Source organism: Monosiga brevicollis, genomic scaffold (assembly GCF_000002865.3).
Source record: "Monosiga brevicollis MX1 MONBRscaffold_23 genomic scaffold, whole genome shotgun sequence".
NCBI lineage: Eukaryota > Choanoflagellata > Craspedida > Salpingoecidae > Monosiga > Monosiga brevicollis.
In genome coordinates, this window is record NW_001865060.1 from 227,286 (window position 1) to 253,703 (window position 26,418).

At 56.2% G+C, this 26,418-nt stretch overlaps 6 protein-coding genes across 6 annotated transcripts; 3 read left to right on the forward strand and 3 right to left on the reverse strand.

Moving 5' to 3' along the window:
* Positions 1-172: 172 nt before the first annotated feature.
* MONBRDRAFT_38320 (uncharacterized protein) lies at positions 173-1,748 on the reverse strand. The gene is made up of 2 exons (XM_001748486.1): positions 671-1,748; positions 173-478 (listed from the first exon to the last, which is right to left on the reverse strand). Exons 1-2 carry the CDS (start codon positions 1,487-1,489, stop codon positions 362-364), a joined length of 936 nt encoding a protein of 311 aa, XP_001748538.1. The 5' UTR covers positions 1,490-1,748; the 3' UTR covers positions 173-361.
* Positions 1,749-1,969: 221 nt separating this feature from the next.
* Positions 1,970-3,054, forward strand: MONBRDRAFT_35369 (uncharacterized protein). The gene is made up of 5 exons (XM_001748417.1): positions 1,970-2,238; positions 2,328-2,437; positions 2,542-2,584; positions 2,686-2,739; positions 2,891-3,054. The coding sequence occupies exons 1-5, from the start codon at positions 2,058-2,060 to the stop codon at positions 2,947-2,949; spliced, it is 447 nt and encodes a 148-aa protein (XP_001748469.1). The 5' UTR covers positions 1,970-2,057; the 3' UTR covers positions 2,950-3,054.
* Positions 3,055-3,411: 357 nt separating this feature from the next.
* MONBRDRAFT_10704 (uncharacterized protein) lies at positions 3,412-5,275 on the forward strand (the record flags this gene model as incomplete). Its single annotated transcript, XM_001748418.1, has 4 exons — positions 3,412-3,486; positions 3,684-3,816; positions 3,938-4,025; positions 4,801-5,275. The coding sequence occupies 4 exons, from the start codon at positions 3,412-3,414 to the stop codon at positions 5,273-5,275; spliced, it is 771 nt and encodes a 256-aa protein (XP_001748470.1).
* A 433-nt stretch (positions 5,276-5,708) lies between these two features.
* MONBRDRAFT_10705 (uncharacterized protein) lies at positions 5,709-7,205 on the reverse strand (the record flags this gene model as incomplete). Its single annotated transcript, XM_001748487.1, has 2 exons — positions 5,709-6,878; positions 7,005-7,205. The coding sequence occupies 2 exons, from the start codon at positions 7,203-7,205 to the stop codon at positions 5,709-5,711; spliced, it is 1,371 nt and encodes a 456-aa protein (XP_001748539.1).
* Positions 7,206-8,070: 865 nt separating this feature from the next.
* Positions 8,071-10,082, forward strand: MONBRDRAFT_33707 (uncharacterized protein). The gene is made up of 9 exons (XM_001748419.1): positions 8,071-8,084; positions 8,244-8,385; positions 8,490-8,615; positions 8,711-8,828; positions 8,904-9,003; positions 9,095-9,219; positions 9,306-9,409; positions 9,520-9,591; positions 9,671-10,082. Exons 1-9 carry the CDS (start codon positions 8,080-8,082, stop codon positions 9,986-9,988), a joined length of 1,110 nt encoding a protein of 369 aa, XP_001748471.1. The 5' UTR covers positions 8,071-8,079; the 3' UTR covers positions 9,989-10,082.
* Positions 10,083-10,549: 467 nt separating this feature from the next.
* On the reverse strand, positions 10,550-26,416 carry MONBRDRAFT_38323 (uncharacterized protein; the record flags this gene model as incomplete). Its single annotated transcript, XM_001748488.1, has 14 exons — positions 10,550-13,550; positions 13,634-13,685; positions 13,875-14,433; positions 14,810-14,965; positions 15,093-18,219; positions 18,320-21,090; positions 21,212-21,547; positions 21,852-21,926; positions 22,110-22,817; positions 22,913-22,984; positions 23,086-23,248; positions 23,371-23,549; positions 23,670-24,086; positions 25,727-26,416. 14 exons carry the CDS (start codon positions 26,414-26,416, stop codon positions 10,550-10,552), a joined length of 12,306 nt encoding a protein of 4,101 aa, XP_001748540.1.
* Between the last annotated feature and the right edge of the window lie 2 nt (positions 26,417-26,418).

Below are 26,418 nucleotides of genomic sequence, written 5' to 3' on the forward strand. Positions count from 1 at the left end.
GAACGACATAAGCTCCAGGTTCGAGCTTGGCTTCGTGCGGCCGCAGTTTTCGTCGTTGGTCTGTGCGTCGCCATTGGTTTTGCCGCACATGAAGACCGTCAAAATTTGTATGACTATGTTGGGCCCTTCACTGCGTGGGCGATGCCTGGCTTTGTTGCACTTGTGATATATTATCGATCACCGCACAAGCGTCATGAATTCGTCGATGGCGTGCTCAAAAAGCAACAAGATATCACAGAGCTTTTGCGAGATGATCATCCGAAGAATGCAAGCTGAAATTGAAGCTAAGACATACTTCATATGAAACGCGTGCAGAGGGGCAGGCAAGTGTTTGCGAGGGGCATTGAAGAGCCAAGCATGCTTAATTTTTCATATCTGGCGGGTTGAGGAGCAGAGGATCTTGGGTGTTGGGCCCATGGGGAGATATCTCTGTGCAGACGATGGCACCGCGCAGCGGTGCATTGATACGAACAATGCTCTGCAACAGCAATGCCGTTTGCATGAGCCTGTGAGAGCCCTGCCATGCCATTCCTCAAGCTCCTCCTCACTTCAAGGTGGAGGCCTGAAGCTGCTGAAGAAGGTCGGCAATATTGTCGTCGTCGGGTTGTCCGTACTCGTCCTGGGCCAAGAAGCCGGAGGTCGTATTGCGTGGGCCCTGGCTGGAGAAGACGGCCGTTTCCATGTCGATGCGTCCCTGCTCTTGCGAGGTGTAGAGGTAGCCCAGAGCCTTATCCACGGCGCGGGTCAGGTTCCAGAGCAGCTCCTTGTTGTCGATGCAGAGGGTGTAAAACTGTACAAGGCTAAAGTCTTCCACAAGGTCGCACAGCGCCGCGTTAAAGGCGCGATGGCGTTCAAAAAGTGGCGAGGTCGGTAGGCGGTCTAGCAGGTACCGCAAATCGAGCACGTCGGTGTAAAATTCGAGGTTGAAATCCAAGCGGCCGTAAGCTTCGACCAAGTCCACTTTGGAGAGGACGTTGACGTGGGGAGTTTCGAGCTGAACCATCATGGAAAGGGAGGCCAGGAGGGCAGCAATAAAGTTACCCGCGTCGCTGCACATGTACGAGTCAATGAGGTTGACGGTGCAAACTCGAAAGTGCCACTTGTGCTGAAGGGTGTGAAGAAAGTCACGCATGGCAGAGTGGTGTGTATAGAGTTCGACCTGGCCGGGACAGTCAAAGAGAATGTATGGGCGGTCCACGGCCTTGACGCGCTCTTCGAGCCAGTCCAGGTGCTCGTGCAAGTATTCCATGCAAAACATGAGGCCACCGTTGGGACCCAGCTCCAGGCGCTCCATAACCTCCCTTGCGGAGATGAGATCGCGAATGTCCACATCAAATGCGTTGGCGGTTGCGCGCTCGTCGTCGCATGAGGGGTCCAGGTTGACGAGCAGCACATCACGACCGAGGGATCCGAGAAATTCTCGCAGCTGCTGCGCATATGTGGTCTTGCCCGTCCCGGGCGGGCCAATGATCAACTGTGCAAACGCCATGTCTGCGACTTTGAAGAGAGCCTGGTCGTTCAGCAGCGAGATGACTGGCCCTCACGGTGCCTTGCCCTCTATCTGCCTCGTCAAACGTGGCAGTGAGCCGTACTGGTCGAAACCGAGCCACAAAACCCTAAAAAAGACACCCCTTTGAAAGATAAAAAAAGGTGTCGTGCTTGATCTTGATCGCCGCTCAAGATGGACTCTGCCCCCTTTCCGCCATCAGCCAGCTGCACTCGTCTGCAGTTCATTCATCCGCGCGTCCTGTTCAAAAAAAAAAAAGCGCAGCGACACGAGGCAGGCAAAATGTCAGACAAATTGTGTCTGCGGAGAGAGAGTGTGTGGTGGAGACTTCTCTCTCTCTCTCTCTCTCTCTCTCTCTCTCTCTCTCTCTCTCTCTCTCTCTCTCTCTCTCTCTCTCTCTCTCTCTCTCTCTCTCTCTCTCTCTCTCTCTCTCTCTCTCTCTCTCTCATTTTGCTCACTCATCTCGTGTTGGTGGCTGGTTGTTGGTGGCTGGTGGCTTGGTTTTGAGGGGTAGGAGGGTGCTTTTGTGTCAAGTGGCGAATAGACGAGGATGTTCCGGTGGTTGTCCAAACTGCCGGCAGCGTTTGGCAGCGCTCGGCAGCTGGTGGGGGCCGACGGCAATGGCAACAAGTACTACATTGTCAAACTTGCAGAGCGCACGACCCGAGTTGTTGAGACGCCGGGTCGTGAGGACGATTACGACCCTGACGCCGTGCCTGCGGAATGGTCTGGTGCGTGGCTGTCACCGTCACCACAGGGTTGTTTTCTCCTCGAGCTTTTGCTGCCTGTCCTCAGGTCTCATGCGGTCCCCAATGTGTAGCTTGGCTGTCGCATCGCCGGGCAGAGCCACCCACCGATGAAGAAATTAATCGCAACCGGATGATCACGGCGCGCACACTGCAGCGTGCCCAAGAGCTGGCAGACGCCGAGGTCTGTGCTCGTGCCATCAGAGTCTGCGTAGTAGAGCGCCGGGAGAGGAGGGGACATGACGATAAAGGGGGCTACTTTGCTGCCTGACGATTGCTAATTTGTAGGAAAAGCGCCGATTGGCGGCGGGACCCAGTGTTCGCGTCGAAGGTCGGTTCCTCAGGCCAAGACCGCTTCGTGTCGGTGTGGTTGAGGCTCTACTTTGCTGCGTTGGTCACCTTGCTCACTGTCCTGTTTTTGGTCATGCACAGCCACGGGTCATGCCGCACAACCGTCAAGCAAACGCCCAGTTCCGCCCAAGCAGAGTACGGCCACTATGCAATTTTGGCATTCGCCACTGGGCATCTGCCTCATTATATGCTCATATGAGCGTGATATTGAACTGGCAGTGACTGACGCTGGCGTGTTTGTTGCATCCTCGTTTCCTTGTTGGCTATTTCCCTGTGCCGCGTGCAGGCCCTTTCTCAGAGAGTGGCGACTATCAACCAGCCGGTTGGAAACCCGGCGACTCGTAGCGAATTGGTCGTTGCGATACCCAATCTGTTAGAAACACGAAAAGAGAAAAAGAGTACAATTGCTGCACCAACTACAGCCAGACGACCACCATGTATAGCAACACCAGCAGCGGCAACAAACGCATCAACAGGAGCTGTACCACCAGCAGTCGTCGCAGCAGCAATTGACAGTTACGGAATGCAAGAATTTGTTCTCGGATCTCCGGCAACTTGACAGTCACAGAGACGAATGCAGTGACGATATCGTAACTTCCAAGAAAAAATTGGTTGTCAACACCACACACACACACACACACACACAAAAAAAAAATGGAACTCGAAATTTTTTTTTTGTGAGAGAGAGAGAGAGAGAGAGAGAGAGAGAGAGAGAGAGAGAGAGAGAGAGAGAGAGAGAGAGAGAGAGAGAGAGAGAGAGAGAGAGAGAGAGAGAGAGAGAGAGAGAGAGAGAGAATTAACGAGAGAATGGCGGCGCCGCGAGGGCCGACCAGCCAATGGGAGGCCCTGTTGGAGGCACTGCCACCGTCGGAGCATGAAGAGGTGGGTGCAAAAAGGCCAGGGATGGCGTATGACCGTATGACGTGGGAATGGTGGGGGCTGGGGAGTGAAATAGGGTGACCGTTCCAAATAACCAGGCGGTGGACGAGTCTGCGTTGCTCAGAGCAGGGTCCGGTCGCTCGTGTGCGTGCCCACTCACTGCTCTGGACTTGCTTGTGGGCTCTTCTCCATGTCTGTAGCTGCGCGCTCAAATTGGCCGGGCCTTGATCGACGAGCTGGAAATGGTGCAGCAAGAAGTCCGCATGCTCTTGGAAATTTGGCAAGAATATCGTTCGGAAACTGACACGCTGACGCAACCTCACATCAATACCGGTGCGTGCTTATCGTCGATTGACTACGCTGCGCTGCCTGTGCTGAAGCATGGGCGGCCGCTCCTTTTCTTCCAGAGCGACGAGCATCTTGCTCACTCTTGCTGCGTGCTCAATGCAATCAGAAACTGCATGCCTGCCCGAGCCGCCCATGGTTCGGGATCGTCTTACACAGGAGCTCAAGTTTCTTGCTGAGCAATTGCGACAAACCAGGTGAGTTGCGCTCTTGATGTTTCAATATTACGCGTCAATCGTCATGCTGCCTGTGCGCCGACCCTTGCTTCTCTGTTCTAACCCCCTTGTTCGTGGCGCTCCCCTGCCCGCTACCTGCGTTGGCATTGGTCACGAAGTTTGAATGATTCTTTGGACGAGGATCAAGTCGTGGCCTACGCGCTCCGCACTACTAACACCCAGGGTAGTGCACGGCCGCATAGTAGCCCGGCCAAGACTCAGCGGCCTCAGACGGCCCGCCCTGGGAGTGGCGATGGTACTCTACCTTTACGTGGCTTGTCAGCTGACCATTGTCGTGATCACCCGGTAACGCTGACCTCGGCGGTGCGTAGCCTTTTTCTCAATCACCCGGGTTTCTCAGCAACATTGGCACCATGTGGGCCTGCCGTGAACAGTCTCATTTTAGCCACCTTCGTTTACGGCTTGTCCGACCGTGCACAGGTTGATTTGGATCGCCGGGGTGCTACGCTCGAGGCGCTTCGACAGGTTTGCTTTTGACCAGTGCTTACGTTTCCTCCTTGGCGCCTGCCCCTTTTATTCACCTGCCTGCATTGCACACCTCTCTTTCTTGCCCATTGCTCAACTTGATCAGGCTCTGCGCAAGGAAGTCGATGGTCTTAAAGAGGATTCAGAGTTTCTGCGCAACTGCCTTGATGGCGAGGCTGATCACCGGTGCGTCGTCGTTTGCAACAACTCGGGCTGTTTGGGAGCACCACAATGCTCACGACAGCCGTTGCACCGGGTTTCCATGTCATAGGCATGAGCTATTGGCTGCATCCAATGTCTATCAGCCGTCGTTGCAGGAGCTACGCGAGGCCCGGAAACGTTTGGAGCACAAATTTGTTCACGAGAGTGCTACCACTCGTGCTGCTTTGTCTGCCAGCCCCAATTTGCCGTCCGCCACCGCTGCGAGTAGTGACCCGCTTCCCCCACCCATGTCCAAGGCACCGCTACCCTTGCCATTGGCGGCCCCTGCCAGTTTGCCTCGAGTGTCTCGTCCACCCCCTTTGGGCGCCGCCCTCGATCGCCAATTACCTATGCGCCCTACTTCTGAAAATCACAAGCAACTCCCACGGCCACCTCCACGCGGCCCATTGGATGCTCGAGCACCGTCGGCCCCGCGTACTCGCCCGGGTGCTCGTCGGACAGTGGTTCGCTCGGCCTCTACACAGGATTCGACCCTGCGCCCTTTGCGCCGTCTCCCGTCATCCCATGTCACGACTTCTTCGTGAGAATTGGTGGGCGTGAAATGGTCTCTGGTATGCTCGATGCTGCGCATCATTCCCCCACATTGAAAGGCAGGGGGAGAAAAGCATTTCCCATGGCGGTTAGCCGCTGCCAGCCCCTTTTGCCTGTTGGGTGCCACCTGATTCGTCCAACCCGCGCTCGACTGAGCTTTAAATGTGTCTATGCTTTCCTTTTAATCGATCAACCTATGTCATATCACGCCAGGTTCTGTCTGTGCACGTGTCAACTGTTACCAGAATCAATTTCAGGGGTGGACTATCTTCTTCAAGAAGGCCAATAATAAACAAACGGGATGAACGATCAATGCAATGAGGCGCCATTTGCCTCTGTGTGCCACTCCAACTCAAACGTGCACACTGAAATTTTTTGTTTTGCTTCAGAATTACATCTGATAACTGCTTGACTTTAGTCGTGGGCTCACCGCTTCCCGTCGAGCGCCCATAAAAAGCGCGAGACAAAACCGAGTGTCTTGAGTACAAAAGCCAGGGGGCGCCCAAAGGTGGCGCCGAGGTCCTTCTCGAGATCAGCGCCGGGGGGCGGAGGTCCAACTTCTGTGCCGCGGCGAGAATCACGAAGCTTGACAAAGTCCAGATGGCGCTGTAACATGGTTTCTTCAAGCTTAAGCAGCGCGTTGTTTGGGCCGCGGAGTGCCAGCGCGTGCGTGGTGGGGTCAAAGGCGGTCGGCTGGGCAAGAAGCTCGGCAAGCTCACGCGCATCACGCATGGCAACGTTACCACCACCACCCAGGCCAATGTTGCGCACCGCATCCCCGATGCAGACCAACGGCAGAGTGTTGTCGGATCGCAGTTGAACATCAGAGCCGTGGTTGTAGAGGCCGCGAACAGCAACGCGGTCGAGGGCGTCAATGGTAGATAAAATGGCTGGATGTGCATGTTCACCAGCGGCTTGACGCATAAATTTGCGCAGCGTCTCAAACTCGGCCGAGCCGCGATTGTGAAAGGCAGGACCACGGCGGGGCACGCCAATCTCGGCAAAGGTCTCATCCACATCCGCACTGTCGGTGCGTACGCGAAAGAATAATGCTGCACGAGGGTCATCGCCACACCCATAGCGCTGGACAGCCATTTCGAAAAACCTGGTAAAGTAAAAAGCGTTGCCATCACCCAAACGGGCCAAGGCCTCTGGCGGCAGGCTCGTCTCGGGGTCGGCAATCTGGCCATGGAAGAGAAGGTCTTTGTCAAAATGCAGACCCACAGGATCTGTCAGGCGTAGCAGGCGCACCGGGCTGCGGACACCTCCCGCATCCACAACCAGGTCAAAATCTCCCAGCGGTGTCCCACTGGGGCCGAGAAGAGTGGCACCACCGGGCCGGGACTGGCTTGGCACGATGTTGGTGATGTGCGTATCGTAGTGGATGTCAGAGCTGATGCTGGCACGGAACATGTCGAGAAGAGCCTGGCGGTTGCTCTCGAGTCCAGGTTTGACGCCAAGGCGGAGCAACAGGCTGGGCATGAACATGACGAAAATGGGGTCTTTGGAGGTGGCGCTGTACATTTTAGTTACGTCGCTCTTGTTGTGGGTAGTCTCTGGGTACTTGTCCAACAAGTTGGCGGCCTTGACCGCGGCCTAAGGGTGTAGTCACAGGTAACGAGGCAGGCAGGGGTCCTGTGAGGGCAAAAGTGCGTTGGACGGAGAAAGCAAGATTAAAGCCGGGTGGAGTGGGCAACAATCCCCGTGGGGACAGGGACCAACCATGCCATCTTCATCAAGGTCGATGCCGTAGCCCTCGTCACGGGTGCGGGATGCTCGCTCAAAGACGGAGACGTGGATATGCGGGGCTTGGTGCGCTAGGATGGCCGAAAAGGAGAGACCAGCCAGACTGGCGCCGATCACGGCCACCCGTGGCTGCCCACGCATGGCCTGGGCAGCCCGCTGCACTGTGGCTTGTTCCATGGCAGCCTCGTGAGATCGCAAAGGTACAACGCGGTTGTCTTTCCAGGCGGTCCCAGCGTGTTGTGTCGTGCATGTGTAGCCCGTACAGAGCCGATAAAAACTGCCACCCAGACCCCGACGACGGCAAGAGGAGCTTGGCGCTTTGCAACCACCAGGCAACGTTTGCGATACGTATGTCATGCGTGAAATCAAAGCGAAATGCGCACTTGGACTCGGGTGCGATCGAACTGTGCGTGTCTTGGCCTTTAAGGCGTGGTGCATGTAATTGCATGGTGCATTGAACAGACGAGACGTGGCTGCTTCGTCGTGTGTCGGTGGGGCGTTTGGAGCGCTGGGCGGGTTAGCCCACGTCCGTCTTGTTTGATCTCAACAGCACTTTCCATAACAAGACCCGTGGCACGTGGCTCGTAAATCAACTGCATCGTCATCGCAGCCATCTGTGCCCTCTGAAAAATTAATTGCCAGGCCACGCAACTGTAACTGGCAGTGGGGAAGTGGGGAAGGGATACAGGAGAAGGGATACGCCGCGCGCGCTGACCACCACGGGCGTCGTTTAACTTGGAGAGAGGCGCTGCCGTTTTTGCCGAGGATCAAACTCCAGTAGGACTTTGGTAGGTTCGAGCTGCGTGATGGTTTATGCAGTACGTATTTATATTAATGCAGATTTTATGCGACAGCTCGTGACGATTTATGCAGCAACTATCTACGTTATTGCTTTTACGTTGTGAGGTTGATGAGTGGAGTGAACGCTGCCCGCTCCTGTCGTTGCAAAGCTCCATAAGCAACAGCTGTTCCAAGCCAGACGTATTGTCAGATAAACCAGCCCATCAGTGAGCAAGTATTTTACTTACATTGCTCCTGGACCGCCGCCGCAATGTTGTAAGTGACGCGCGCACGCGAAAAAAACGGCAGCGCCGCCTGGGGCAGAGTCAGGCAGTGGCGATGCTTGCCGACGAGCAGAAGGGATACATTTTTGAGCAATATCAAGGGGGGGCATCGCTCGGTGGAAGGCTCATGCATGTGCGTGTGTACTCACAGGCCTGAGAAGCGGATTTCATCGCCCGACGACGTCGAGCGCTTCAAGTCGACGTCGGCTTACAAGAAGCTGGTTTCGTTTGTGCAGACGCTGGCTCACGATGTTGAAGGCAGCACTATCCAGGATGTTGGGCCTGGCTCCGAGGTTAGGCGGTTGCTCCTTGCCTGCGAGCTGTGCGCTCACCTCTGCCAATACGTCCCGACCTCTTTCTCGTTCCGCTTGACCTTTGCTTGACGGAACTGCATCAGGCTGTCCAACGCATTGTGCAGGCCATTGAGCGCTTGAATGCCCTCATCGACGAGACGCCGCCGGCGGAGCAGCGAGCCCGTTTCGGCAATCCCGCCTTTAAGGATTGGTTCGCCAAGATGAAAGAGGTATGCTTCAGTCGCCCAGGGCTGTTCTCTTTGCTAGCACGGTCGATGCCTGTTATCTGGGGTAGTGGTGTCAGTGACACTCGATTGGTCGTTAGCTTGTGCCCGAGTTGGTAGATTCCATCGTGGGCGCCGCCAACCAGGGGCACGTTGAAGAGCTTTCTCTGTACTTGTCGGAGAGCTTTGGCAACGCCACACGCATCGACTATGGCAGCGGTGTGTATCCGTCTTTTTTTCTTGGTTGCCCACATACTTCCTAGCTCATCTGCTGACTTTGGCGTGCACATCCAGGCCACGAGTTGAATTTCGTCGCATTTCTCTGCTGCCTTGCGCTTCTTCGCGTGGTAACGCCTCAGGATGGACGAGGACTCTGCCTCGTTGCCTTTAATCGGTTCGCCCCGAGGCCCTCTGTTCATCCAATCGCCAGAAAGTCGTGCCATCAAGTTCCTCCTCCTTCCTGATCCGGTGCTTGTTGTTCGTAGGTACTTGGCGTTGGTGCGACGAATTCAGACGACATACAACCTTGAGCCTGCCGGCAGCCATGGCGTTTGGGGTCTTGATGACTTTCAATTTCTGTGCTATTATTGGGGTGCTGCCCAACTCGTTGGTACGACTTGGCTGCGCTCCCTTCAAACCTGCCCCGGATTTTGCGCGCTAAGTACTAATGGCCACCATCTTTCCGCCCACTGGTAGGCCAGGACGACATGGTTACGCCCAAGGCCATCCCGGATGAAAAGGCGGCCAAGGCACACGGCGAAGCCAACCTTTTTTTTGCTGCGCTGGCCTTTATTCACCGGGTTGGAGCATGACCCCAGCTGTCCTGTTTTTCCCACCATTACACCTTGGCATGGCTGCCTGAGATTGCGGCGCGGGACACTCACACATTTCACCCATGCATCGGTTGTAGACAAAGACAGGTCCTTTCCATGAGCACTCGCGCTTTCTCTTTGACATGAGTGGTGCCGCCTCATGGTCCAAGGTGTGTGTCTGTGCAGGTGGGTGTGTATTCTCGCCCGCGCATCCTTGCCTCTCAACCTTCGGTCCGCGCTGCACCGCAGGTTTACAAGGGCTTGTTCAAAATGTACAAGGATGAAGTTTTGCACAAGTTTCCCGTGATCCAACACTTCTTTTTTGGCTCACTGCTGCCGTTTGAAGCTGGCTCTGGTCAGAGCACACCTGTTGGGGTTGCAGTCACAACACCCGCGCCCACAGCTCGCCCCGTGGATCCAGCCCGTGCCGCACCGGGTGAAATGCCTCTGACCGGGTTTCCTGGCCGTGGCGGCCCCACGCACTTCAATCCCGACTTGGTACGGGGACCTCCCGTGGAGATGCGGACTGGCACGGCCCGCGTTGCCGAAACGGGCTCCTTTCGTTGAGACACGCCGTACTGCCCATTTTGCTTTCCTGCTCCGGCTTGGATAGCTTGAACCGTTGTTTTCCAGGTACATACATGTAACGAAGAAATGAAATAAAAAAAAATGCAGGCCCATGTAATTCATTCATTCACCACTGCATCTTCCTTGAGCCAACCTACTCGTCCATCGACAGCATTCACGCATGCGCCGCGACTTGTGGAAAAAAAAAAAAAATAATTACATTTTAACATGTACATGTAAACCAACAAGGTATTTCCATTCATTTAATTTGAATTCACATGTCAAGAACCGTGTGACAAGAATCACCGTCATCTTTTTCTTATTTCACTCCAATACAGGACCTCGAGCCAGCTTGGCCCTGAGCAACGCTCAGCGTTGCAACGTGCAGGATTCTCTTTTCACAATCAGAACGAACCAAAATCAACCAAAAAAATGCACAGACTTTCGAACAAACAAGCAAACAGACAAACGAACAAACTGAGAATATTATCAAAATCTCAAACGCACCCTTGCAGCCAAGATGAAGGCCTGGGTGGCCATGCAAAAGCACGCAAAGCTGGTTTACAGGGCTGAGGTGGCGACCGAGCTAGAATGCCGCCCGCCGCCAGTGCCCCGGCGGCGACGCCGTGTATGCGCTTGGGCAGCCACAAGCGAAACGCCCAGCGTGAGGCGGCTGGGCACCATGCCTCCTGGTAGCTCGACCATGTAGGTCGCCACCATGCCTCCGATGGTACTGTCAACCAAAGGCTGCTCAGCGATTGGGGTAGGTAAGCACCATGTTCGTAACGCGCGAGGCATGGGCCGGGGTCGAAAGAGCAACCGCTGCATCACGTCGGGCGGAATGTCCTCGCGCAGGACTAAACGAATACGCCCCCATGGTCGCCGAGACATCTGCTCCAGCTCCAGCTGCTGCTCGCGGTTCGAACTCCACTGCTGGTAGCGCCGCCGCGCAACAAACGCAATGGCCCCGAGTCCCACACAGAGAAAAAGAATGGTGAAAAAGTTGGCAAAAAACACCACTAAGTTAATCGAGGTGAGGTTTTGCTCGCTATACATCATCACCTCTGCCTGTGCGGACACAGCCTCAAGTACCACGAAGACTCGAAACGCATCAGAAAAGGCATAATCCTCGTGCCGCAGCAAAAACAGGCGGCGCCCCGCCGTTACACGCGCGTCTGCCACCACAGCCGTGGTGTTGATCTGCAGCAATTCATCACTCGAGCCATTCCCCTCCCCTGCGCGCCGACGGCGCGATTGATTGTCGGCATTGGACAGCCAAACCGTGTCGTTGACAACTGGTGAGGTATCCAGGGTCACCACAACGCGCACCTCCCCGCTCCAAACCAGTACCGCCAAGCGCAAATCCACGTTGGTGTACTTGGTGGTACTAAAGGCATAAAACTCAAAGCGGGCATCGGTGCTTGCCGAAGATAGAGTCGGCGTCACCACGCTCTCCACGCTCGTCACGCGATAACAGCGGCGTCCATTCTCTGGGGTACCCTGGTAGACGTTGTCTCGAAGCTGTGATGATCCCACACAGGCGTTGCACTGGTATGCGTACACGGGGAGGCCATTGACCGGAACCGACTGCGTATTGTGTGCGCACTGGCAGCCCAAGCCCGTCTGCTGGCAGCCCTGACTCTGCACGCCACAGTTGCCACCCGTCTTGACGTTGCACGAATCGCCGTGCCCATTGCATGCACATGGTCGGCACAGGTAGTCGCCCTGCTCGGCTGGATCCAGAAAGTAGCCGGGACTACATGGAAGTTCGCAGTCCACACACCGTGCGCACCGCAAGTCGCGCGTCGTGCTTGGTGCCAGGTGCATGACGTTGCTGCATGTTTGCGTCTCGGGAACCAGCGCAAAATACAACTTCTTGTGATAAAAGTCAAATTCCGTACATGGCAGGCTGATGGTCGCGTTGAGCGGGCTGGCATACTGGCTGGCCGGCTCGCCAAGCGCGACAGAGACATTCTCATAGGTTCGGTCGTGGTGACCCATGGCCAAGGCCGCCGTCACGGAAGCGAGGCGCGTGCATCCATCCGCACCACAAGAGTAGACGAGACAGTCCGGCGCCCGACACGGTGACTCACCCGTGGAATACTTCCACGTCGGGTTAGTGCTGACAATGACCTGGACGCGGCCACTGGCGAGCTGCAGAACAACGTCCAAGCCTACCTGCGCATCACCTGGGCGAAACGCGCCCGCGCTTAGGGATCCAAATAGGGTGGGGTAAACGGACGCGCGCGACATGACGGTGTTGTAGGTGGAGTGTGTAGTGAGGGTCCGATAGCACGGCTCACCAAGCTCCAGTTTATTGGAAGCGGCATCGTAGCCGGGCCGACAAACTGTGCAGGCACCGGCAGCCGAGTTCATGGCGTGACTGCTCGAGTCACACTCACACGAGGTCTCATCCCCTTCCGGATCGCAGCGGTCAGAATGGCCATTACAAGGGCATTCACGACACACGCTTATACCGGACAAGGAGCTGGTGAGTCGCTGGTAGCCTGCCAAGCAGTCGCGGCAGTAAGGACCCGTGGCATGGCTGCTAGGCGCACAGTTGCGACACACCATGCCATTAGGAGCTGCATCGATGGACGAATAGCACTCATTGGTATTTTGGTTGCACACGTCCAAGCACGGCGTGCAGTCGTCATCCTGGCCGACGGTGGCATCGCCGAAAAACCCGTCCCGGCACCGCTCGCATCGCACACCCTCAGTATTGTGCTGACACGCACCGCATGCGAGATTGGCATCACAGGCGCTGTGCCCGTTACAGCGACAATCACTTGAGCAGTTGACACCTGAGAAGCCCAAGGCACAGCTGCACACGTCGGGTGCGGTGCAAGTGCCTTGGCCTGGCACACATCCATACGTCTCGCAAAGTGGCTGGCACACCGTGCCGTCACCCGAATAGCCCGCACGACACACGCACTCGAAGCTCGGGCCAAGATCAATGCCGGGCAAGACAGGTACGTCGAGGTCATTGCACAAGGCTGCCGACGAGCATGCATTTGACAGCCCGTCGCACACCGTGACGGGGGGGCATGCAAAATAGTGCCATGTAAAATTGTCAGCAGAAGCAGTGCCCAAGTCAGAAAAAGCCGGGCCATTGGTCGGGCCGGTGTTTGAGGACACAGGGCTCGGTTGCAACCACAGGCGCGACACTGCAACCCCTGCAACATCAAGATGGTCCACACACGTGCCGTTGTTTGCACCCGCGGCGTCTCCAGCCACGCAGAGCCCTGTTTGGGACACGGTGTCCAAGCACCAGCCACATGCAGCATCGCTCAGACAGCTGGCACACGTTCGATGCACGGCACAGCCAGCCGGGCAGGTGCTGGAGGTGGCCTGATGCAGACATTCGCCCAAGCCTGTATCGGCAATGTAATTGCTGGTGTCGAAGCACTCTTGCAAGTCTTCACACCAGGAGCAACCATCAATGTCTGAGCAGGATGCACAGTCGTGCTGCTCTGAGCACGAAGCCGGGCAGGTGGCAGGCGAATACTTGATGTTGCGAATGACAGTGACTGGCGATGCGGGGCTCAAGCAAAAGTGGTGCCTTTCCGGAAGCAAGAGAGGTGTGAGAAGAATGTCCCAAAGGCCTCTGCAGAGCGCAACTTAGCAGCGGGGCGATTCACGTACTGGAAGGGTGGGTTTTCGTACCAGCCGCACCGGCCAGGCGTACCGCCCGCACCTGTAATAGAGGCAGGGCAGGCAGTACGAGTCAGGAAGGACAGAGGCAGAGACAGTGACGGCAGAGAGACAACAGGGTAGAAGAGCCGAAAGCCATTTCAAAAGGAAAAAGGAAACATTAAAAACACAGAAGCAAAGGAAGCACGTTCAGTGAAGGAAAAGTATGTGACGACGCCGTGATACCACGCACCGGGGTGTCCTGGGTCAGCAAGACCAGCACAGGAGCTGCACTGGGCTCGGTTACCACAAAGATTACACAAGCCCTGCTCGCGGATGACGACGTCGTTACTCAAGAAATCGTCATCCTCTTGGAAACAAGTACCCAGCAAACCGGCAAAATCTTGTGACTGGTGGAAGGCCCACTTGCAGCGGTCATCAGACGCGCACATCTCACAGTCGGTGTGAGAGGAGCATGGTGGCAGAGCCGGGCAGGCACTTGCTGCCGGGGCACCGCAGCTTGCATTGGTAGGGGCGCAGCCCTCAGGTCGCGGTCGCTGTAGTACATAGGCATTGCGGCTCAACACACCATCAAAGCCACCAATGGCTAAGAGCTGGGCCTTATCCGCGTGCCATCGAACAGCCGCGGCACTCTCTGTGTAACCGGGCATGGGAGCGGGCGAAGAATAGCCAAGGGCAGCCGCGGCACCCTTGCTCAGCCAGCTCTCACAAGCCAAGTCGTAGACAAACACCTCTGACTCATAGCAGTTCAAAGGTTCTGCCTCGTCGTACGCTGAGCCTGAGGCCAGGACCTAAACAGCGCAGAAAGACAAACAGTTGAGAGAAAACGAGAGAGGGAGAAAAACAAAACAGTTCAAGACGCACAATCTTTGAGACAGCATGGAGTGGGGAATCATCCTGCGCTTTTTAATTTTTTTTTTTTTTAAAGAACATACCAAATGATGATTGAGAATGCCACCCACGTGTGCAAATCGACTCGGGGTGTTGGCCGCTGAGGTGGGCGCGGCGGGCAGGGCTATCCATGTTTCTGTGGCCAGTTGAAAAGCCCAAAGTCGACTCCGAGTGCCCATCTGCGTCAAACCGTGCGCGGGCACAAGAGGATGATAAGCGGCCACGAGTTGCATCTAAAGTGGGAGTGGAAATGGCGCGGAGCTGCTGTGATTGTACCTTGCCATATTGAAAGTACGCGGCCTGATTGAAGATGCCGTTTGTCATACGGACTTGACCTCGACCACCGTGGAGTAGGATGCGCCGCCGTGCCTCATCAAAAACAACAACAGACTGCATTGCCCCGGCCGGTGAGGCACCCTCCAGACTCATTTCCTATCGGGGTAAGACGACAATTCATTACAACGTTAGCTGCATTCCACATTGGTGAAAAAGCCCGCGCCTCTCAAGTGGCTGTCCTGTCTTGAGGGGCAAAGACACAGCGCTCGCCAAACACACGCACCTGCCAAAGGCCTTCCGTGGGGTCATACACATAAAAGACATCCAAGAGGCCATCCTCATAGCCACGCCCTCCAATCAAGTACAGGCGGCCCTCAGCTGATATCAACTGGTGGCCTGCACACGCTGGTGGCCACGTTGTATTGGCGGCGGGTACGACAGGGGACCAGGTCCAAGACTGTAGATCAAGTCGCCAAAGCTCGTCATTCAGTTGATGTTGGTCGTTCAAGCCACCAAACACCCACAGCGTGTTGTTTAAGAGAGCAGCAGCGTGGCGGTAACGGGGACTTGGACTGGTTGCTGTGCCCTCAAGGCGAGCACGCACCGTCAGGGCCATGCTTTCTGGGGTCACTTCCAGAACTTGAGCTTTGACGGTACCCTGACCAAATTTGCCCCGGAACCCTAGTGCCGATCCTTCACCTGTACGGCCTCCAACAAGCAGCAAAATGTCCCGTGTCGCGTCATATGTCAGCGAGTGTCCCGCCAGACCATGCTCTAGGACGCCCGTGCGCTCGGTCCAACCGCCCACGGCCGAGTTCAGTTGGCAATCTGTGCCATGGCGTCCAGGCAAGCACAGACAGTGTCCAGTATTGGGATTGCACGAGCCCCGCGTCGCATCACACGCTGGGGAGCAACGCGGCTCGCTGCAGTCGTAGCCGGTAAACCCCGCATCGCAAAGGCAAGCACCGGCCACACAGCGGCCATGAGCACAAAAGTCGGAGCAGTTTTGCACCGAATAACGTGCCACATAGCCTTGCATTGCGTACAATTCGTCGGACCACCAGTGCAGGGTCATATTACCGCGTGCCCGCAGGGTGGGCGGCAAAGACAACCCAGACAACGTTCCCAGCTGCGGAGAGCGGAGAGAAGGACCTTCAAATACGCGCAGCAAATCAAAATGACACTCGGTCTGGAAGGACACCATCTCCAGAACAATGGTCAGCTCCGGGTTAGGTGCCACGAGCACCGTGATACAGGAGTGATCAATCTCGTAGCAGTCCGGAGCACCCAAGCCGTTGGGACAAGTGGAACCCGGACCCGACCCCAAATAGCCAGAGGACAGGGTCAGCGCGATGCGATTCCGCCCTTCACTGCAGTATGCCATGCACGGCCCACCGTTCAACGGATTGCCATACAGGCCCGGGCGGCAAACGTTACAGGTCGGCCCCTCTGTCACTGCATCACAACTGCAGGTGCCCGTCTGCGGATCACAGGAGCCGTGGCCATTACAAGGGCACGGTTGACACGCGCCTCCGTTGGTCGCGTTGCCGTAGTAACCCTCAGCACAGCGCTCACACAATGCTCCCGTCGTGTGTTCTTGACAGGCGTCGCAAAGTCCGGGTCCGTCCGTACAAGTGGCGTGTTTATTGCACCCACACTCGAGCTCGCACAGCGCCCCAGTGTAGCCAAGCGCACATTGGCATTCGTCGGGCGCCACGCAGCTACCCCCGTTGACGCACGGTAGCGTACAGATCGGGGCACAAGTGTAGCCATCACCCTGGTAGCCTTCATCACACACGCATTGAAGCTGGCCGTTTCGCGTGGCACAGGAGGCATTGGCGGCACAGCCGTGCTGACCTTGAATGCACGTGCTGCAGTTTTGACCGTCAAAACCGGCGTCGCAGACACAAACACCATACCCGCCCGGCCGCACGGCGTGCTCGCAGGTACCAAAAACACAGCCAGCAGAGCAGATGGGGCTACAAAAGGACCCGTTTCCAGTGAAGCCCTCGTCGCAGACACAAGCCCGGCTCGCCGCCGCATCCGAGGTACAACTGGCATTGGGGTGACAGTCGTGCGTGCCCTCGACGCACTCGGTACACTGAGGGCCGGACCAGGCCGGTACCCCCGGCACATAAAGTGACTCATCGCACGTGCAAGCACCTGGCGCAGTGCAATTACCGTGCACGCAGGCTAGAGGGCAAACGGGTGTGCAAGAGGTCCCATCGCCAGCGTACCCTGCCTCACACTGACACAAATAGCTCCCAAGCCATATCGCTGTCTCATTTTCGGTGCGCACCATGCCCGCCGCTTGCTTGGCTGGGGTATCAAACAGGGCGTCCCGCGTTGCGGCATCCAACTTGGTACATTGCGCATGCGCAGCAGCACACGCGTTGGTCTCTGGACACTCGGTGCAGGCGGAGCCTCCCCACTCCTCAGTGCAGTTGCATGTGTCTGCTGCCACACAGGTACCGCCATTTGCACAGGGCATAGTGCACACCGGCAGGCAGCCCTCAAATCCAACCAGCACAGGATCGTCATCGGTCTCGTTACCAGCATAGCCCAAAGGTATGCTTGCGCTCAGTTTGGCGTGCGAAAGAGAACCAAGAGGGCGATAGCCCTGACGGCAGCGACACAACACGAGACCATCTTGATCTGTGCAGGATGCATGGGGGGTGCACAGGGCTGAACCAGATCCGTCGTCTGCAAAGTCAACCAGCTCCACCTCGGCGCACTCGCTGCAGTTGGTCCAGGCGGAGTTGGCAAAGCCTGCAGCACACACACACGTGTTGACCGCCTGGCACTGGCCGTGATCGCAGCCATCCGGACACGTAGGCATACAGGTGAGGTTTGCCCCGGCACCCTCTTCTTCGTATCCCTGAGCACAAACGCACTGGTAGCGCGTCTCATTACCAGGTAAACCTGGTTGAGCTGGCATCATCTCACAAGCGGCATTCTCTTGGCACACGTCCACCATGTTGGGGTTGCACAAGTCACACTGCGCGCCACCAAAACCATCAAAGCAGGAGCACTCGTTGGGCGCCACGCAGGTGCCAAAGACACAACCCTCGGCGCAAATAGGTTCACAGCGCTCCATGGGATCGCCTTGGTACCCGGGTGCACACGTGCAAGCCAGTTGCCCGCCGGAGGCGAGCGATGCCACGCACTCGGCATCTTGCCCGCATGGACTGTGATCTGGATCACACTCACGACATGCAGCGCCCATCCAGCCGGCCTCGCAAGCACACACATTCGGCGAGATGCAGCGACCATGCTCAGCATGACATTCAGGGAAGCACACGGGCACACAGGTGTGGCCATCTCCCTCAAACCCAGAGCGACAAGTACAATTGAAGAGAAAAACGCCGCTGTAAGGGTGGGGCAGACGCTGACACGTGGCGTACGGGGAGCTGTGCCCCAAAACAAGCGAGTGGTCAAACGGTGAGTAAAACACGAGCGCCATAGACACACCACTAGGACGGCATCTTTCTGGGGCTTCATGACACTTACCAGTCATAATCAGGGTGTGTGGTGTCACAGCTTGTGCAATTACCGCCCGCAAACCCGTCAACGCAGCGGCACACGTCGGGCGCCACGCATTCCCCGTGTACGCAACCCAAAGTCTCGCAAACCGGTGCACAGCTCTGGTCTGGCACACCAGCATAGCCTTCGTTGCAGCGACAAACAAGCGGATGGGAGGGATCGGTGCCGTCTGTTCGGTTTGTAGCATTAACATAGCCCTCGGGTGGTTCGATCCAGCCAGCAGGGGCACAGCTGGCATTGACACCGCACGGGTGAGCACCACTGGATTGCAATATGCAACCCTCACAGGTGGGGCCGGTCCATTCGGATGCGCATGCACACACATTGGGTGCCACACAAGCTCCATGCACACAACCCGCTGGGCAGTCGGGCAAACAGGGTACGGTGGTGGACGAGGTGGGGCGGTAGCCATCCGCACATTCACATCGAAAGGAGTTGGGAAAGGTGCCGTTCACATCAACGCACGCTTCGAAAGTCACATTGCAATTGTCCAAACCCAGACTGCACTCGTCAACTTGGGGACAAACGTCGTAGGCCCACAGAGTTCGGTCTGAGAGACCGCCCTCTTCACCCGTGGCCAGGGCTCGGGGACCGCCGAAATCTCCCACAACGCAGCGGCCCAGGTGGGGCGACGAAGCGTTGTATGCCCAGCCACACTCAAATGCAGTTGTGCAGGTGTAGCAGTCATCCATTGCTTCGCACACAGAGCACCGACTCGCGTCCGTCTGCCAGTCCAAACAGCCCCCACTGGGATATTCAGAGAGGTAGGCGTGAAAGGGAAAGCAGCTTTGCGTTGTCGCGCACCATCCACACTCTACGAGCGCAGCACAAGATGCACAGTCGTTCTGCTGATAGCAAGGAGACGGGCACTCAGCCACCTCTCGGGTCGCCACGTACGGCGTCGTGTGGCGGCAGTAGTAACTGGCATATTCACAGTGCGCCTGGTCGAGACAATCGGTGCATTCCGTGAAGTCTGAGCAATCGGGGCAATTGTCAAAGCTGCTAATATGCGCCTCGCAGGAGTCAACCGAGTCGTGCAGAAGGTCGGTTGAAGCCACACAGAGCCCGTTGCACCACGTGCAGCTGCTTGTGGAGAGGCAACCTCGGCAAGAATCAAAGTCGCTGCAATTGGTGGGCGCGAAGGGAGTTAAAAGAGCGGGCGGGATGACGTCGGCGTCTGAGATGTTGGCAAAGGCGTCAGGACTGGTGCCGGTGGACCAAGCCACCAGCAGTTGATGTTGTCCGTAGTATGACGCGTACGAAGCCACAGCAAGGGTGCGAACAAGGTAGCGACGCCCAGCTTCTAAAGGAATCGAAGCAGACCGCTGCCTAGAACTGACAGTCCATGAGAGCTGCGGAACCGGTGAGAGGGCGGGGAGAGAGACGATGCGCTCCAAGTTGGGCATCGCGTCAGTGGAGCCGCGCGAAGTGTCAAAAGCCAGAAATAGGTTGGCTGCCAAGCCTTGGCGATTGCGAAGAAAGAAGGTGTAGTTGGCGGAGTGTGTTGGCGTAAGGTACGCAATCATTTCTTCGCCGTAAGGTGTGCGACCCGACGTGGGCGAGGACAAAGTATCGGCCAATTCAACGTCACGGGGAAATGCATGCTCCAAATCATAACATTGCTCAAAGGTTGAGAGGGTAAGGCTGCCGTAAAAGTCGTAAAGGCGGCGTACAACGCCCGTGGTCGCCTTGGTGAGGCTGCAAGCAGCTGGATCAGTTGCCATTGAGGTTGAAGCACAATCGCTTTCAGCCTCGAGCGAGACGTCCAGGCAAGTACCAGTGCTGGCGCACCACCCACAGCTAGTACTTGCAGCGCACGCACGGCAGTCGGTAATAAGCTCGCAGGGGGAATCGCACGAGCCGGCCACAAATTCACCGTGCCCTGGGCCTCCGCATGCACGGCTCATGTTGGACTGTGCGGTCTCGGCCACAAACGCAGCCACGTAGCATAAACCAAGTTGCTGCAACTGTGCAGCAGGTGCGGGGCGTGCGCGCACCACTAGCAAGTCCCCAACCAGACCCGAGCAGCTGGCCACCGTGCCAGCTGACGTCAAGGTGACGTCAGCGCAAGGCAACGCGGTGTTGTTGGACTGCAGGTACACAGTGATGTTGAGTGCGGGCAAAGCAGCTGCACCGTACAGATGGATTTCACCCACTGCAAGGGGAAAATTGAAGATGACCTGCCAGCTTGGGGTGGGCTCTGGTTGGGTGACGGCACATGCCTGATCTTGACCAAGGCTAGGCTCGATGTCAACAGCCGCATGCCCTGCTACCGCCAACCCGGATGTAGAGGACTGTGAAAAGGCCGTGGCAGGCAGGGTGCTGAGAATGTTGGCGTTGAATGAAGCAAGCTGGCGAAAGTAGGTGCCTGCCGCAGCTTGATCCGCAAAACACATGGGTTCCTCAAGAAATGAACTGGAGCGCCGAGAACGGCTCGACGCTTGCCTGCGGCAAACGCGCTGCCCCTGCTGCGATAGTGTACGAATGCCACCCAGCTTGTCACACTCGTGACTTGCCACGCAGACGGATGAGGCGTCGCTGGGGCTGTTGTAGAGCCAGAGGCCATCGAAACACGTGTCGCGATCTGTGCACTGTGTGTTATTGCTGTATGCGTGACAGACGTCATCGCACACGCCTTGATTGAGCTGATGACTCGGATTGCAGCGGCATGTGGGACTCGCGTTTGAGACATTCCAGGCAATGCAGGTGGCGTTCAAGCCGCAGTCGTTACCACAAAGCTACATTGCATCAAGTACCAAACCCGAGGACAGGCGATGGGGCCGTGAGTGACAGGAACAAGCGCGATGGAGAAGGCATGCATGAAAACGGCCACGGCAAGCGCGAGTGCAACCGGACAACCTGGTTGAGAGTGGGCTCGATGTGACAGCTTGTGCTGCCGTTGATGGGGCTGGGCAAAAAGTACGTGCCCGCATTCGAGGCGTTGGCAACCAGGGAGGAATTCACGGGTAGCACATCAGCACCAAGGAAAGGAAGGCATTGGCGTGGCTGAGATAGGGTGCGGCAGCCATAGTTGGCCGTTGCGATAATCACTTGCAAATCAAAGCCTCGGCAGTCCGATCGAGCCAAGCAAATGGCGGCGCAGCTGGCGGCGTCGGCAACCACGTGGGTGTCGAGCACAAGAGCCTTGAAAAGGTTTGCCATGGACAACTGATTGAAGTGAGCTGGGTATGTTAACTGCGTGTTTGGATAATAGATGAAATCAAGGAGTTCCGCTACAAAATTCACACGAGGGGGGCGTGGCGTTGATAGTCGCAGCCAATGACAAAACAACGTGAAGTAAGCAATGCGGGAAAACAGAACAGCAGTGCCTCTGGCAGCAAGATGGTGGTTGGCATGATTCACATACATTGAGTGGTTGCTATGCAAAAGCCACATGCAGACTGACTCAGGCAGGTGTCACTGCCTTCATGTGTCTCACACCAGTTGGACACCGGGCTGTACATGATGACATCGCCCAAGACGGGACCGTTGTACCCACCCGCCACGTAGAGCGATCCGTTGTGAGCAGCCATCGCCAGACCCGCTCGCCCTCGTGGCACTCGGGATCGATTGACTGCAAAGAGGGAGATATCAATGGACAGGGATGAAGGGTGATAAATGTGCCGTAGCGTAGGATGAGCAAGGAATGTCAACGCCTGAAGGTCGTGTGCATCTCACCTTGACCGATATTACCGCCAGCGGGGGACCAAGCCCCACATGAAAAGTGATAGACCCAAGTTGCATACCCGTGACACACTTCCTCTTCGTAATGGAGATTATTGAAACCCCCATACATGACCATGGTGTCGTCGTCGATGAGAAGGGCAGCATGGAAGGCAAGCGTGGAGGGCCAGACCGCGTCCGCTCGTCTCGGAGCTTCGATCCACTCTTGCGTATCCACGAAAAAGATGTCCAGGTCATCCACAGCATCACCATACTGCGCATGATAAGGTCGCACTCCACCAAAGGAATAGATGGCGCGCGTCGCTGGGTGGTAAACACTCGTGTGCCCAACTGCTTCTGTAAACACGTGTCGGGCCGGTGGCAGTGCTTGCCATAAATTAAGAACGGCATCGTATCGAAATTGACGAGACTCAAATGCATCTGTCTCACTCCGTCCGCCGATCAAGTACATGCTGTCTTCTGCCATGACGGCGCTGTGACCGGCGAGTGGCGGAAGAGAGCAATTGGCAGGGGCGTGGGGGCAAGCCATCAACGTCAATGTTTGACTCGCACGGTGTGCGTCTGTGTTGGCAAGACAAAAGCTGGTGCAGTCCAGCTGCGGGTCCAGCTGAGTCCAGCTTGAGGTGAGTAGATCAAAGGACCAGAGGTCTGCCAGAACTTGGCCGCTGTAAACACCCCCGTAAAGGAGGAGTTGCTCGTTGTCCAGCGCCACAAGCGTGGCTAGCTGGCGCGCTGATGGGCCCATGTTTCCACCGCCATGCAGCAGTTGCCAAACGCCTGTCTGCGGTGCGTAGCATCCGAAACAAGGGCGGGAGAGAGTGAGCCAGCCTCTGTGTGTGGGAGGTCTTCTGAGAAAACAGGCAAGGCTATTCTCACCTCAAAGTCGAAGGCTACCAAGTCACGGTGCACAGTATCGAAACTGTAGCCTCCAAAGACGTACCACGCAGACTGAACAGAACAGACGCGATCTTGTGAGCTGGGCGCTGGTGGGCCGATGTTGGGCAAGAGCCTGTCGAGGCAAAGAGCCTGTCAAGGCAAAGGGTTCGTACCTGCGTGTAGCAAGAAGCCATTTGTTGACGCATACCAAAGACAGGATCCGTAGGGCTAATGGTCCACCAAGTACCGCTGGTGGTAGGCTGCTCACACGCGTCCCCCGCGTAACCGGGCTCGCACACACAGCGGTTGTGAGGCTCTGAGCAGGAGCCATGCCCACTGAAAGATCAGCAGGATGAAGAGGGATCAAAGCACAGATGCGTATGTCAGCATATGAAGCATGGAATCCAGGTCATAAGAGATGGGTGCAAATGCGGAAGGAGTGGGATAGCTTGACGCACCTGCAGTTGGATGGGCAAGCAAGTTTGGCGCAATTGGGGCCGGTCCACCCCGGGGCACAGCGGCACTGGGCATCGATACAAGTGCCATGCGCACAAACATCAACACACGGCACGGCTTGCACAATGCCATCGTAGCCTCGCAGGACATAGTTGGTGTCGCTGTAGAACATGAGGAGCATCTGTTTATAGGGAAAGGGATTGGCGGAGCGAATGAGCGAGCCGATCGGGCTTAGGACCGGAATTCGACGCAAATAAAAAAAAAGAAATCAAAAGCAAGAGGGAAGGGACATGTGGCTGACCTGCCCCGATGTTGCGGTTAGAGGCTCCGGAGGAAGATCATCGCCAGAGAGGACGGCGAGGAGTGTGGCGTTGTAGCTGCCGCCATCATACACAAAAAAGTAATCATACTGACATTCCGTGGCCAGATCCCTAAAGGTGAGAATGAGCTGGACACCGGGCTCGGCCGCTGTCAGGTGGGATAAACAGGTGGCGGCGATGCGTGTAAGCACAGAATGAAGGCAAAAACTGATACACGGTCTACGGGCGCAGATGGTGGGGAGGGTGGGCGCACCCTGAAAGAGATATTCGCGCTCAGTTTGAGGTTGGTAGTTGCCCTCGCCATCGGAAATGTTCACGGCTTCGTGAGCTGCGAGGCGGTATACACTGCGGACGGGATTTGCGGTCGCCGCTTTGATTGGCAAGGACATGTACCATAGCTGGTACGCGAGCAGTAGCAGCCAAAAGCACCATCCACGAGGCCGGCTCGCGCGGCAGCGGGGCGGCTCCGGCGATGATCGCATGTTGCCTTGCTTGGTGGGACCCGAGGTGAGGTAAAGGTCACGTTGCAGCGGCGAAGCGCCGCGGGCGCAGCCCCTCGAGCTCAGATCACGGCAGCGGAGAAACGCGCGCGCAACGACGTTACGCTATTGGTCCGGCATATCGGCCCATGACCTTCTGTTCGAGATTTACATGTACATGGTATTGCATCCAAAACTTGACAGCCCAACACCTGCAAACCGATACGCAACGACCACACATTATCACCACAGCGGCTAAAGCATATGCCCAGAGGGGCTGGCAAAGCCCTCAAGCTGAGCGTCACCCTGTTCTTCAAGCACGACCACGAACGCACACCCCAAGATGACCAGGGGGTCGTGTCCGGCGAGGACCGGCGATGGTACCGTACCTCTCGCTCTCGCTCTCTCGCTTTTTCGCTCTCTCGATCAAATGCAGCGAGATCGCGCCGATCAAGAGCGCAGAGAAGACGTCAAGAAGTGGGTGTGGAGGCAGAGAATCGATCAAAATACAGGAAGGTTCACGAGTAAACTTCAAGCCATGGCAGAGACGACATGAACGTGGGTCACAAATTCAGAGAACGTACCACTGCTTGAATGCGTCGAAGCTTCGGAAAGTGATATCACCCCCATACCGCACACTTCTCGAATGTCAGATAAAAAAGAAATCATGAATGTACCTTAATATGTTGTTCAGCGGGATAGTTCGGTCACCTCCTTGAAAGTAACATATGTATTCCCTTTTTGTAACAACATATTGCTCTTGGGATTGAGGCAGGTGCGATTAATTGGCAGTCAGTATTTCGGGTCGTGCTCGGCCATTCTGTGTGAAGTACGTTTCAAATCAAGCACAGCAGAAGCGCTAAATTTTTGTGGATCAAACGAGGGTGCTCTTGTGTTCATACGCTTCCTGTGGATGCCGTAGCAGCCCAAAGACCAGAAAATTAGTTATTCTGAAATAAATCCCATTTCTTTTCCTTACAAAACTAACTTAGTTTTGATTCTCTAGGGCTACATGGCTCCGATTGGTATGTCAAATGGCAGCGCCATAAGACGAGTCAGCGAAGCAATGAGACAACTTGGTGGGTAGAGGCAGATGGACAAGACAAGTTCTGATTGATCAATGGTCATTCAAGGTTTATTTCGATTGACAAACGCCCGGGACGATTTTTTTTCCAAACACTTAGTAAGCAAGCTGTTTCCTTATTGGGTGGACTTAGACGATTTTCTCTTCTTGGGATGTGGTTGCCACTGCGCCACTCGTGCAAGGTGTGTTCGACGTGGAGACCGAGTTTGGACGATTGATGGGGAAGGGCTACGGTCCGCAGCGGCGCTTGAGGCTTCTCGTGTTCGCGCCTCGGTACTTGCATGTGATGTCTCTGATGCCGCCGTAGACGGCGTGGTGCACGGTGGACTTGTCACCTGAATGCAATGATGAAGACGAGGAATACAGATGAGAGTAGAGCCAACGAAGATGGAAGTACAAATGAGAATGAAGCGCACGATTCTCTCAGATACTCGTCGTGATCGCACGGAGCTACGCAGAGACCGGGAAGACGTACCAAGTGGCTGACATCGCCTCCAAAAGGCACACGGCTCAAGAGCTCCTGTTTTTTGCGCTGCCTTGCCGCCGTGCGACTCAAGGGGCTTTGACGCTTGGTGTTCTGCGCGTGGTGCGTTTCCGTGGGACCGAGCAAAAGACCGCTGCTTAGATTGGTAGTCAAGTCGGGATTGGGCGTCTTTGCTATGGCATCAGCATCTGGACAGTTGAAGGCGTTGGTGTTGGTTTGCAGCAAGGTCACGCGGGCATCGGTGGATGACGCGATTGAAGCGGCAATGTCTGAGGGAGGGACGACTGAAGCAGAGGCGACTGGAACAGGGTTGACTGAGGCAGGTGCAGTGGAGGTAAAAGTGGCGAGGGCAAGGTTGGAGGTTGTCCCAGCGGCCGGCGGTTCCGGCACGGCCACAGCAGTCTGGGTGGTACTGGCTGAGAGGGCGGCAAAAAAATTATTGGCAGAGTCTTCTCCTGCCTCGAGCTCTTCACGCGCCAAAGGCTGCACCAGGGTCTGCGCAGCCGAATCAGCTCCTTCGCCGCCGTTGGGCGAGTGTTCCTGATGGGGAGGATCGATAGGGCAAAAGGGCGCAAACTCATCATAGTCGTCAACGCTATCGTCGACATCGCTATCGTCGTCAACGCTATCGTCGACATCGCTATCGTCGTCATCGCTATCGTCGTCATCGCTGTTCATCATGG